This window comes from Solanum dulcamara, chromosome 11 (assembly GCF_947179165.1).
Source record: "Solanum dulcamara chromosome 11, daSolDulc1.2, whole genome shotgun sequence".
In the NCBI taxonomy this organism is placed as follows: domain Eukaryota; kingdom Viridiplantae; phylum Streptophyta; class Magnoliopsida; order Solanales; family Solanaceae; genus Solanum; species Solanum dulcamara.
The window spans coordinates 44212226-44225928 of record NC_077247.1 but is presented as its reverse complement, the minus strand read 5'-3'; the positions used below and the strand labels follow the sequence as shown (position 1 = coordinate 44225928).

The 13703-nt window shown below is 33.8% G+C and overlaps 3 protein-coding genes across 3 annotated transcripts; 1 reads left to right on the top strand and 2 right to left on the bottom strand.

Moving 5' to 3' along the window:
- The first annotated feature begins 279 nt into the window (after positions 1 to 279).
- LOC129874673 (disease resistance protein RPM1-like) lies at positions 280 to 3356 on the top strand. The gene has a single exon (XM_055949995.1). The coding sequence runs from the start codon at positions 459 to 461 to the stop codon at positions 3198 to 3200; it is 2742 nt and encodes a 913-aa protein (XP_055805970.1). The 5' UTR covers positions 280 to 458; the 3' UTR covers positions 3201 to 3356.
- A 708-nt stretch (positions 3357 to 4064) lies between these two features.
- On the bottom strand, positions 4065 to 6482 carry LOC129874404 (40S ribosomal protein S4-like). Its single transcript, XM_055949689.1, has 5 exons — positions 6377 to 6482; positions 5469 to 5546; positions 5193 to 5373; positions 4805 to 4902; positions 4065 to 4665 (listed from the first exon to the last, which is right to left on the bottom strand). The coding sequence occupies exons 1-5, from the start codon at positions 6377 to 6379 to the stop codon at positions 4231 to 4233; spliced, it is 795 nt and encodes a 264-aa protein (XP_055805664.1). The 5' UTR covers positions 6380 to 6482; the 3' UTR covers positions 4065 to 4230.
- A 1372-nt stretch (positions 6483 to 7854) lies between these two features.
- On the bottom strand, positions 7855 to 9940 carry LOC129874402 (40S ribosomal protein S4-like). Its single transcript, XM_055949688.1, has 5 exons — positions 9838 to 9940; positions 9253 to 9330; positions 8975 to 9155; positions 8607 to 8704; positions 7855 to 8455 (listed from the first exon to the last, which is right to left on the bottom strand). The coding sequence occupies exons 1-5, from the start codon at positions 9838 to 9840 to the stop codon at positions 8021 to 8023; spliced, it is 795 nt and encodes a 264-aa protein (XP_055805663.1). The 5' UTR covers positions 9841 to 9940; the 3' UTR covers positions 7855 to 8020.
- Between the last annotated feature and the right edge of the window lie 3763 nt (positions 9941 to 13703).

The following is a 13703-nucleotide window of genomic DNA, read 5'->3' as shown; positions in this document are numbered from 1 at the left end:
AGAGAGTAACATACCTAGCTCTGTCCAATATAATAATTCTACATTGAATGTGGTAAGCTTTTACAAGCATCTTTTGAAGTTCAAATTCGAACTTCTTTTTACAGATATTCGTACTTGGCTCTCTCTAGATTTAAGTGTAATCGTGTAGTGTCACATTTTTTGTAAACTGGATACGTTGTCATATAAAACAATATCTTATTAAGCAAAAAGGGTATTTCTCTGCTGTTTCCCTACTGGCCTTTATCATGTCAACTAGTCAACTACTCACCCCCACCCCCCATCTCTACACCGACACAAGAAAAGAAAAGAAAAAGAGCTCGCACTGACAGATGCCATACTTCTAATTATTGTATTTGTCCAAAAGGACAACAGGAACCAAAATACCTCAAAGCAACATTGAAAATAGAGAAGTTGACTTGGATCAATCTGATCTCAAAGGTGAAAGCAAGTCTAGAGACATGGCTGAAGTTGCAATCATATACTTTCTGAGAAGGCTAGGCTATCAGTTAATACAAGAAGGAAATGTTCTATCAGGGGTGCAAGATGAAATTGAGTGGATCAAGAAAGAGTTTCAAGCCATGGTAGCTTTTCTAAGAGATGCTGACAAGAGGCAACAGAGAGATGAAACTGTGGCTGGTTGGGTAAAAGAAGTAAGAATCTTGGCTTTTAATGCTGAAGATGTTATTGATGAATTTCTTATTCAAATGGCTACTACTCATTGGAATAGCGTATACTTCTTTAAGTACTTGAAAATAAGGTATCAAATTGGCTCTCACATCAGAAAAATCAAGAAACAAGTCATTGAAGTCAAAGAAAGAAAAGATAGATATGTTGTCAATGGATTAATGATGTGTGAAGATGCATTAGTAGCTAGTAGCTATAGAGGCACTGGTGGAATGTCCTCTAGAGGTCCTGGTGCAGCATCCCCTTTTGTTCGAGAAGACGATATTGTGGGAATTGAACATGATGTCGAACAGCTAATGAAGCTCGTATTAGAAGGAAACGTGAAGAATTTCCTCGCGATTTCAGTGTTTGGTATGGGGGGTTTGGGTAAAACTACTCTTGTGAAAGAAGTTTTCAAGAAGTCAAAAGCGTCGTTTGATTGCCATTCTTGGGTTTTCGTGTCACAATCTTGTAATTTAAAGGATGTCTTGAAAAACATCCTCTTTGGATTCATAGCTAGTAGAGGTGAGCCAGCTCTGGATGTCATGGGTGCCATGGATGAGGGATGGTTACTGGAGAGGACTAATCACTACTTGCAAGACAAGAAGTACTTGCTAGTTCTTGATGATATATGGGATGATAACCTATGGGAAGAGCTTAAACATGCATTTCCGCGAAGAAAAGGGCGAATCATAATTACAACAAGAATTCGCGGTTTAGCATCCCCTCTTGAGGATAATTTCCAAATCTATGATCTCCAACCCCTCCCATATGAATTAGCTTGGAGAATCTTTTGCAAGAAGGCGTTTCGATCATCTCAGGGGACTTGTCCTGATGACTTGAAGGAATTCGCGGAGGCCATAGTGAGAAAATGTGGAGGTTTGCCTCTTGCAATTGTAGCCATCGGAGGCTTATTGTCATGTAAGGGAAGAAATAGTCGTGTGTGGCAATCCGTTCTCGATACCTTAGATTGGGAATTCAACCATCACCGAGACATTGAACGTCTAAACAAGGCCTTGTTGTTCAGCTATAATCACCTTCCCTTTTACCTTAAGTATTGTTTCCTTTATCTCGGTTTGTTCCCTGAGAACTATGAGATTGGGAGGAAAAGGCTGATCCGAATGTGGGTAGCCGAGGGGTTTGTTGAGGGAACTGCTCAGAGAACAGAGGAAGAGGTCGCTAACCATTACTTTGTGCAGCTTACTGAGAGGAGTATGATTCAAGCAGTCACTATACATGCTCGAGATGTGGTGAAAGCGTGCAAGTTGCATGATCTAATGCGTGATGTGGCCAATCACATGCTACAGGAAGAGAAATTTGGATCCGTCTTGGAAGAAGTCGACAAGACCATTCAAGAGAGACAAAGGAGACTTGCAATCTATGAAGATGCAGATGGTATCCCCTCAGACATCAGTAAGTTAAATCTGAGGTCCCTTCTCATTTTTAGAGTAAATGAATTGTCATTTTCTGCTCTACAGAAACTGCTAAGGCAGCTCAAATTGGTAAGAGTTCTAGATTTACAATATGCTCCTCTAGAGAAACTACCAAATGAGATTGGTAATTTGATTCATCTCCGGTATTTAGACTTAAGAGGGACTTTGATAAAAGATCTTCCAAAATCAGTGAAGAACTTGAGAAATCTCCAGACATTAGATGTGAGAAATACAGAAGTTAAACATTTGCCTGCTGGAATCAATGAGCTGCAACACCTAGGACATCTTCTCCTATCGAATTTCTGTGACAGGGAAAATGGATTTGTGAAGATGGCTAGTGGGGGAAAACACTTTGTGAAGCTGCAAACACTATCTGGAATTGAATCAGATGAACACTTGGTGAAACAACTTAGAAGTTTAACAAGCTTGAGGAAACTCTACATAGGGAAAATGACACAAGCCAACAGCGTTGATTTTTGCCAATCATTAGAAAGGATGAGCAAGTTGAGGTCCTTAACAGTGTTAAGTGAGAGTCCATTTGAACAAAACATACAAATGGAATCTCTCACAAAGTCCACCAAGCACTTGGAGAAACTCAAACTCCAAATTCATATGAAAAAATTGCCTGGATGGTTCGCTTCTCTTAGTTGCCTTCACTCATTGTACCTTTTCAAGAACTTCTTAACAGAAGATCCATTTCCTATTCTTGGAAAGCTTCCAAGCCTAGCTATTCTGACATTAGCATCTTCAGCTTACGTAAACAATATCGTTAACATCCCTCCCCTAGGATTTCCTAAGCTCAAACTATTGAGGATTCTTGGCATGGAAAATTGGACTAGTTGGACGCCTATTGAGAAGGGTTCAATGCCAGAAATTCAGTTTCTTCTGATAGCTAATTGTCCAAGGCTAACAAGCTTACCAGATGGCTTCAATCACCTTGCTAGCCTTGATGATCTCACCCTTATGGGCATGTCACTCGCCTTCGCTCATAAATTGCAGAACACTGATAAGTGGAAAATCAGCCATGTCAAGGAAGTTTCAATCATTTCAGAAGTCAATGGCCAAATTGTCAAGAAAAAACTCAACACTTCTCCCGTTAACTAAAGTATTCAAATGGATACTGGCATATAAATTTTGTTTTATAGCATCTATTTTGCTATGCAGGCAACAATCTACTATTCTGTTGGGATTTTCAAAGATTATTTCTTTAAACTTTGTATCCAATAAAACACATTTATATAAAATGGGTTTGGCCACTCAGAGTAGAAGAAATACAATCACTATATCTACGAGTAAATGAACTTCTCGTGATTTTTTAGGTGATCTGTTGCCTTAAATAATTGTCATCAGAAGACCAACGATTTTAATTTTTATGTTACATTCTGACAGTATTTTCCCTTCTAAGACATATGATAACTTTCAGACAAGAAATCTTAGTAGCTCGGTTGCTACCTAAATTTCACCATGTTGGAGAAAATGCAATCACTTAGCTTGTAATCGCATTCCCATTTACTCTTGCCCTGTTTAATAAAAAAACCTTTGAGATGGATTATGTATTCCTTCCGAGTCAAAATTGAGTGTCCTTAATACTTGAACTCTCTCAAACCCATTTTAAGTGATATCCTAAATAATTTATCACTGAACTTCTCGTTTTAACTTAAATACCTTATAAACCACCAAAAAAAAAAAGTAAAAAAGTAGGCATTTGGTTTTAGATTCCAAATATTTTTCATTTTATTAAAAATTTATGTTGTATTTTCACAGGAGAAATGAGAGAACTTTATTGGAATGTTATGAAAATGGAGTTAAAAAACAGATTCAGAGCACTTAACCACAAATGGAATACAACTACAGGTTGGATTTGGAAATTTTATACCCAAAAACTAATTTTGCAATAAAGTGAAATTAATCCAGCAAAAAAGAGAATAATATCATGGCCAAGCCCATTAAACTCTATGCGCAACAAAATACTATCACACAAAAAGCATATGAATGATCTGAACTCAGTCAACCTCTTTTCCCGACAAAACAAGGTAAAGGTAAAACAAAATCTAGTACAAAATTGTTAAAATTCAACACACAAAATAAGATTGGTATCTCTAAACAAAGAGAAACATGGTTCAACCTAGCCGTTTTAAGCAGCTGTAGCTGATTGACCAGCCAGCCTCTTGCGAGCCTCTTCAATGATAGATAACTTGATACCTTTACCCTTAGGTAGAGACACCCATGGCTTAGTACCTTTACCAAGAGTGAACACATTTCCCAAGCGGGTAGCAAACTCATGCCCAAGGGAATCCTGAATGTGAACTGTCTCAAAGCTACCCTTGTGCTTTTCCCTGTTCTTGAGAATTCCAACACGTCCCCTGTTTCTACCACCAGTCACCATGACCACATTTCCAACATCAAATTTGATGAAGTCAACAATCTTATTGGAATCTAAGTCAAGCTTGATGGTGTCATTGGCCTTGATGAGGGGATCAGGGTAACGGATTGTTCTTCCATCATAAGTGTTGAGATATGGGATCCCCTTCTGTCCAAACTGAACTGATCGAACCTTACAAAGTTTGAACTGAAAAGAGCAGAAAATAATGTCACTACTCTAACAGCACAGCATCCAAAAAAAACAAAAAGGGGTTCAGACTTCTGAGATGCTGAATGTTTACAATTATCTACTCAGAACCGTCAACACAAAAACATGAAAATCAAACCTTGGCTTCCTCATCTCTGAGTGAGTGCAGACGGAAGCGACCCTTAGTGTCATAAAGAAGTCGGAAGCTCTCATTTGTCTTTGGAATAGAAACAACATCTATATGAAAAAATTATCAGCATTACCAATTTGTCAAGGGATTCAACAAACATAGCAACAAGAAAAAAAGAAAAAAAAAAGAGACACGAGCCAAAATGATTTTTAATGAAAAATATTATAGACAGAGTAATCGACAATTGTCTTTGGAACTGTGAAAGCATGTGTATATAGATGAATCAGTATTATTACTTTCGTAACGAACTGAACAAAACCTAGGCAGTACAGAAATAAGGAGAATATAAATCTAATGGTTTTAAAATGAAAAAACTATCTAATCGAGGTGTTCTTACCCATGAAACCAGCGGGGTAAGTCTTATCTGTCCTAACTTTACCATCAACCATAACTTGTCGTTGCATCAAGATAGAAATGACCTCACGGTAAGTCAAAGCATATTTCAACCTGTTCCTGAGGATAATAACCAATGGCAAACATTCCCTTGATTTATGTGGACCAGAAGAAGGCTTGGGAGCCTGCAGTAGAGAACAAAGAGAACAGTAAGGTCAAGAAGCAGGAAATTGACTACTATAATTCAAAAAAAGACTTGAGAATAAGACACGTCACTTACAAAAGCACCTCCAAGCTTATCAAGCATCCAATGCTTCGGCGCATTGAGCCTCTTCAAATGTTTCTTCAACCCTCTTGCCTATACATAAAGAATAAGTGACGCAATTCACTTTAGTGTGATGTTTGCATAGCCTAAATGCAAAAATCTTAACACTTAAATGCAGGAAAGTTGAAAGAACAAAGTAAATTTAGCAAAATAAAAGGGGAGCTATACCGCAGATTTATATAATGATCTATCCATGTCAAACAACACAAGATAGGTGAACAAACAACTTGAACTACACTACACAAACTTCATTGTCAAAATCTTAAGCTTGTTTGGATGGTTTTTAAATATTGTATTGTATAGTTTAAATCAATGTTTGTTTTTGATTGTTTCTTAAACTTTATTGTATTGTATCTTTAAATCCACAATAGCGGACATTTAGTAGTTTTTGTTTTCAAAGTAAACAAATGATTTTGAAAATTGAAGTTGCGTTTGGCCATTAATAATTGGAGTTGTTTTTGACTTTTAATGAGCAATTTGAAGTGAAAAAAGTGGATAAAACTTCACTAATAAGACTTCAAGTTGAATTCTGAAAGTTTATGACCAAACATGTTTTCCGGAGTAACTGACCCACTAATATCTAATGGTGACCGTAATTATTTCCGCACACGAGCCCTACAAATAATCAGCACCGCCTTGGATCAACACCATACATTTGAGCGCATAAATCATAAGGAGCAACCAAGAATGTAATCTTTGATGCATTACGCACATAGTAAACAATTAGCAAATGTAAAACTGACACAGTACTTTCTAGACCTAGAACAAAATCGATGAAGACTAAAACACAACTGATCTATCAGGCAAAAACAATAAGCTAAACAACATTGACGAGATGAATTAACAAAGAGAAAAAAACATACCATTTTTGGCGGTTTCTGATTTGATTAGCTGCCGGGAGTGACGGCTACCGGCGAGAGGTGCGTGTCTTAAACCCTAACGAGATGAAGATACAATCTGTTAAATACTATAGCACATTACCCTCATGCGCCCAATTTGTTTTGGGCCTAAGTAAGTTGGGCAGTCTAATCACCTAGAATTTGGGCCTTTTTATTGAACAAATTGCACGGGCTGAGTAAGTTCGTTGTTTATGCGGCCCAATTAATGTAGCCTCTATATTGATCTGAAATAGCGATGCCTTAAAAAAAGAAAAAATTACCTGGGTAAGTGTTTTTCAATAAATAATTATTGATTGTAGCAATACTTTTTATTTATTATTATTTATAGCAATATATGGCATAATAAATTTGTTATGTATTAAAAATGAATTATGCATGCAATATAAATGCATTATAAGTGTTTTAGAATACATTATGTTTGTTTGGTAAGAAATTGACATAATGTATTATAAATATATTAAAATGTGTGATAAATGTATTATCCATGAATAAAACTTGTATTATATGTGTTTTATAAATTATTCTCGGTAATATGTATTAAAACTCTATTATAAATGATTACATGTATTGTAAGTGTCCAATGAAAAATATTATTGTTATAAATGGTAAATATTTTTTTAATAAGCATATCAACGTAAGTTTCCCTAAAAAACTGATGTATATAATGAGAGTTTGAATTTGGTAGATTATACACTTAATATACATATCTCTTATTTCAAGCTTGAATACAAGTGTATTTCATAATTTTGGGTGTAGTTGGAATTTTTTTTTTGTGATGATACAAGTGTCTCACAAAATATGTGTCAATATGCAGTGATATGAATACATTGTATTTGGCCTCATACTACCTTATTGTTATCTAGTCATCTATATATATATATATATATATATATATATAGTGAAGACTAGCCAAGGTAGTAATTAGGATACTAGTAAATTCATTTTATATATACAAAAAAAACACAAAAACATGTCTTAAGTATCTGGCCTAGGCATGTAAGCTGCATCATTTTGATATTGTTCTAAAGAAATTTTAAAGTAGACTTCGTAGCTACGCTGGTGAAATAGAGAACAGAGAATGAAGAAAGGGCCAAATATATAGTACCAAGTATTGTTCCCTTTATCACGGTTTTTTCCCCGAGGACTACGCGATTGGGAGGAAAAAGCTGATCAAAATGTGAGTGACCGAGGGGTCTGTTGAGGAAAATGCTCAGAGAACAGAGGAAGAGGTCGCGCAACATTTACTATGTGCAGCTAAGTGACAGAAGTATGATTTAAAGCAGTCACTATACATGCTCGTGATGTGGTGAAAGCTAGCAAGTTGAATGATTGAATGCGTTGTGTGGCCAATCAAACGCTACAGAGAGAGAAACAAAATACTCACATGAGCAAGGGCCTTAAAAACTGCGCCCAAAAAAATACTACCACATAAAAGCAAATGATTAATCTTAACTCAGTCAACCTTCTTTCCCGACAAAAAAGGGTATGTAAAACAGTACCGAGTACACAGATGTTAAAATGCAAACACACAAAATAAGATTGGTATCTCTAAACAAAGAGAAACATGGCCCAACCTGTTTAACTCATCTTAAGTTCAACCTAGTCTTTTTAAGCAGCTGTTGCTGATTGAGCAGCCAGCCTCTTGCGAGCCTCTTCAATGATAGATAATTTGATACCTTTACCCTTAGGTAGAGACACCCATGGCTTAGTACCTTTTCCAAGAGTGAACACATTTCCCAAGCGGGTAGCAAACTCATGCCCCATAGAATCCTGAATGTGAACTGTCTCAAAGCTACCCTTGTGCTTCTCCCTGTTCTTAAGAATTCCAACACGTCCCCTGTTTCTACCACCAGTCACCATGACCACATTTCCAACATCAAATTTGATGAAGTCAACAATCTTATTGGATTCTAAGTCCAGCTTGATGGTGTCATTGGCCTTGATGAGGGGATCAGGATAGCGGATTGTTCTTCCATCATAAGTGTTGAGATATGGGATTCCCTTCTGCCCAAACTGTAGTGATCGAACCTTACATAGTTTGAACTGCAAAGAGCAGAAAACAATGTAACTACTCTTAACATCACAGCATCCAAAGGAAATCAAAAAAGCAGGAAACAGGTTCAGATGCGCTAAACATTTACAATTACCTACTCAGATCCGTCAACCCAAAATTTCAAAAACATGAAAATCAAACCTTGGCTTCCTCATCTCTGAGTGAGTGCAGACGGAAGCGACCCTTAGTGTCATAAAGAAGTCGGAAGCTCTCATTTGTCTTTGGAATTGAAACAACATCTATATGAAGAACATATCAGCATTACAAATTTGTCAAGGAATTATACAAACATAGCAACAAGGGAAAAAAAGAGACAAGAGACAACAATTTTTAATGGAGAAATTTGTAGACAGAATGGCCAATAATTGTCTTTGGAAGTGTGAAATCAGTATTATACAATTATTATTTGCACAGAGAACTGAACAAACTCTAGCAGTACAGAAATACAGAAGAATATAAATCTAAAGGTTCTGAAATGAAAAATAAAATAAAAATGGGGGTGTTCTCACCCATGAAACCAGCAGGGTAAGTCTTATCTGTCCTAACTTTCCCATCAACCATAACTTGTCGTTGCATCAAGATAGAAATGACCTCACGGTAAGTCAAAGCATATTTCAACCTGTTCCTGAGGATAATAACCAATGGCAAACATTCCCTTGATTTATGTGGACCAGAAGAAGGCTTGGGAGCCTGCAGTAGAGAAACAAAGAGAACAGTAAGGTCAAGAAACAGAAAACTAACTAGTATTATTCAAAAAAAATACTAGAGAAAAAGACATGTCACTTACAAAAGCACCTCCAAGCTTATCAAGCATCCAATGCTTAGGCGCATTGAGCCTCTTCAAATGTTTCTTCAACCCTCTTGCCTATCATAAAGAAGAAGTGACAAAATTCACATTAGGATGATGCATCCAAAGCCTAAATGCGAAAATCTTACCACTTATATGCATGAAAATTGAAAGAACAAAGTAAATTTAGCAAAATAAAAGGGGAGCTAAACCACAGATTTATAGTAAAATCTATCCATATCAAACTACACTAGCAGCACATGCTTTCACATAGGTAAAGAACAATTTTTCAATATATAGAACAAACAACTTGAACTATACTACACAAATTTCATTGTCCAAAGCTTAAGCTTCCTTGGATGGTTGTTACCTATTGTATTGTGTCGTTTAATAAAACATTTGTTTTGATTGTTTCTTAAACTTAATTGTATTGTATCCTTAAATCCACAGTTAGCAAACGTTTTGCCAGTACTTTCCAGACCTAGAACAAAATCGATGAAGACTAAAACACAACTGATCTATCAGGCAACAAACAATAAGCTAAACAACATTGACAGGATGAATTGACAGACAGAAAAAACAAACCATTTTGGCGGTTTTCCGATAGATTAGCTGCCGGGAGTGTCGGCTGCCGGCGAGAGGTGTGTGTTAAACCCTAACGAGATGAAGATACAATCTCTTAAATACTATAGCACATACCCTCAGTCGCCCAACTTTCTTTGGGCCCGAGTAAGTTGGGCTGTCTAACCACCTAGATACGGGCCTTTTTGTCGAACCAATTGCACGGAGGATGATAAACGAACAAATATAAACTCTATTTATCTGAGATAGCATGTTTTAAAAAAATAAAAAATTACCTAAATACATAATTTATTTTACCATATTTTTTAAAAAAAATTACTATTTAAAAAAATATAAAAATTCCCCACTCTCTCCTATTCTCGGATACATCACTCTATGTGATGTATCGTCGAATACATCACTTTTATCGAGACATTGGATGCATCACTTTATGTGATGTATCGGTCGGATACATCACTTTATGTGATGTATCGATCGGATACATCACTTTATTCGATGTATGGGTTGGATACATCACTTTTAGTGATGTATTAGGACATCGGATATATCACTGTACGTGATGTATCAGTCGGATACATCACTTCAGAACGTTTTGGGATGTACCAAATTTAAGGAATTTTTGTAATTTTAAAAAGAGTAGAAATATGATGTAATTAACTTTTAACATTATGGAATTTGTTTAATCCTTTCTTAAAAAAATATTACAGTAGTAACGAGGCTTTGAATTCGGTAACAAAATACACTCGATATATGTACTTCCTTATTTCTAACTTAAATAGAAGTTATCTCTTCTTGTATATGTAAATGAATATGTTTCTTTGATTTATATGTATTATATATTATTACATTTGGTATTTTATAAAAGGACCAAAAAAATTATTTGACATAATAAATCAATTATTCATTAATATATAGTTTTCTTTAATACCTAATGTCTTCTAATGTGTCATTGTCGTGTTTGTATTTAGATAAAAATATATACCATGAGTGTAATTTTATGTACTATATCTATGTTTGTATCTTTCTCTGTGTGTGTGAAGCCTCTAAATTGTTTATAAAAGTATTAAAAATTACAATTCTATTACCATGTTGCACTTCGTCCCTTTATTACTGATTCTATGATTTTACTCGTATGTTATCATCTTGTTATAATAAATTTATGAACAATTAATACAGACCAACTAAGGTGAAAATGATGATATCCGTAATTTATTTTATACGAAAAAAATATTTTTAAAAAAATATTTAAGTATTTGGCCTTATCCTTAAATTGCATCATTTTGATTTTTGTTCTAAAAAAAAGACTTCGTATCTAGTGAAATAAAGAACAAAAAAGAAGGACAGGGCAAAAAAATATTGAATGATTTTATATTAAAATCACGCCACTAAATAACAGTATAACACCATCAAACACAATTTAAAGATGCTCTTAATACGAATAGGAGACTGAAGAACGATGGATCATCTACAATATTTAAGTATGTGAGTAACTTTTTATGGAAAGTTCAAAATATAATATATGCATTTGAATTTTAATCTTTATTCTAAGTCGCAAGGTGTTGAACAACAAATAATTATTCAACATATTAAATCGATTATTCATAAATGTGTTATCGCCTTGAAAGTTGAATGACCTGTTTTTCCTTAATGTGTTACTGTTATGTTTCTTTTTAGATAGCAAATGTATCATAAATACAATTTTCTAAACACATTTCTAATTTTGTTTGCATTTTTATTTTATTTTTTTCTATATGTTTTGCTAACTCAAACTTCAGTTTTAAGCATATAATCGTTATTATACGGGGAGATTTCATTGTAAATGATTATGTATTTCTAAAAATAATGAAAGATAATAAAATAATTTTTGATTTATGTGATATTAGAATTGCAGTCTACAGAGGTATCATGTTGCATGTTATATGTATTGATATATTCTGTATCTGAAAATATCATACTTTTCAAAAATTAAGAATTTTTGTGATATCAGTTATTTTGATTAATAGCGTGCTAATTAATTCAATATTTCAAAAAGCAACATATCTTCAAATACGGTACTGTATGTAATTTAACAATATGCTAAGTAGTATTTATATCACCTCTCACACAAATCTAATTTGAAATGCATTGTTAATTGCATAGATAAATTATTATTTTTACACTTCTATTGCATTTGTTATATTCAGTTTTAAAATCAGAGAAATGAAAACTTTCAATTTTATTATCACAATAACTATGAACTGATTCGGTATCGTGATAAATATCCAAAAATATTATACTACTAGCTTCACACAAACATATTTGCTAAACTTAAATATATTTAAATTATTATAATTGTTAGGATATTTATTACTAAAATCACAACTTCATTGATATTTTATTTTAATTATTTATGTTACTTGACCTAGCTAATACATCTTATTAACATCATAGAAATTACAGATATAAAATCACGAAGATCAGATGAAAAGATATGTAATAATATCAAGTAAGTTCATGAGAAAAACTATAAAAATAAAGTTCGTTAAAATTATCGATGAAATATATGTAATTTTCAATCAACATCACAGACATACAGAAGATCATTAATATGTACAAAATATAACCTGGTATATTATTTATTATCGATGTGGAAATTCATTTTATAAATTCAAAGAAAAAATTATAATCATTTTCAATACAAATGAGCTTATGGTATTTCTATTGCAAAGAGTGCTACAAAAACATAGATATTCTAGAAAATACATGTAATTTGGAGCAATTGTAACAAAGAGGGTGTTGATTATAAAATAAAATGGGATTCAGAAAAAAAGATTGACAATATTTCTTGATAATAAATAAATAAATTACTATTTATATAAATACTGCAGCTTAGTGATTGTAACAAAGAATGTTGATTATGAAACGAGGTGAAATTTAGAAAGTAAAAAAACTTTCAATGATTTACGAATGTTATAAAAGAAAGAATGAGTTAGTGTATGCAATAAACATATTCAAAAAATAATGTCTATAAAAAGTATTAGTTGGGATATAATTAGTTACATGTGTTGGTGAAATTACAATATTACAAATTACAATTGAAAAATTAAATGAAGAAATTAACTTTACTTCTTGGCTGAGGCGCAGATATCTCGCTCTCTTTAAGGAGATTCAAGCCCACTGCAGTAAATCTTTCCACTGGTCCAGCAGTAGTTCTCTTGACTTGTCCCCTCCAGGATACAACAGTTTTATCACAAAAATGTTACTCAACAAACTCTAGACAAGAGTTGAGTTTAAAGCTCTACACAAAGAACATCTCCCTTCAACTAATAAGAACTCTCTTTTTAGACAAACTTAATTCTCTCAATTTTTTCTTCTCTTATCTTACATTTCAAAACAAAGAAGACCTCTCTATTTATAGGAGATAAAATCATATAAAGATGAAAAAATAATGGAATGCCATCATTATCATCATTTAGTGCACCATTAAGATTTAGTGCACCACTTATTAGTGATAATTATGTTAAAAATACATAATGGAATGATTTAGTCTTTCACTAACTAAAGATGATAATAAAAAGCATTTTATGCACTAATTAAAAATAGAATAAAGATGACATTAAATGTCATCAATGGACAATTGCTAAAATTATAATTAGGGCTGGGCATAAAATACCGAAAACCGAATTACCGAACCGAATCGGCTATTTCGGTATTTCGGTAATCGGTAATTCGATATTTCGGTTCGGTATTCGGTACCGAAATTGATATTTCGATATTTCGATTTCGGTATTCGGTATTTCGGTTTCGGTATTCGGGAAATCCCGAATACCGAACTTTTTAATTATTTTTTTTTTTATTTTTTTTTACAAAAAAACTGGGGAAAAAATTAC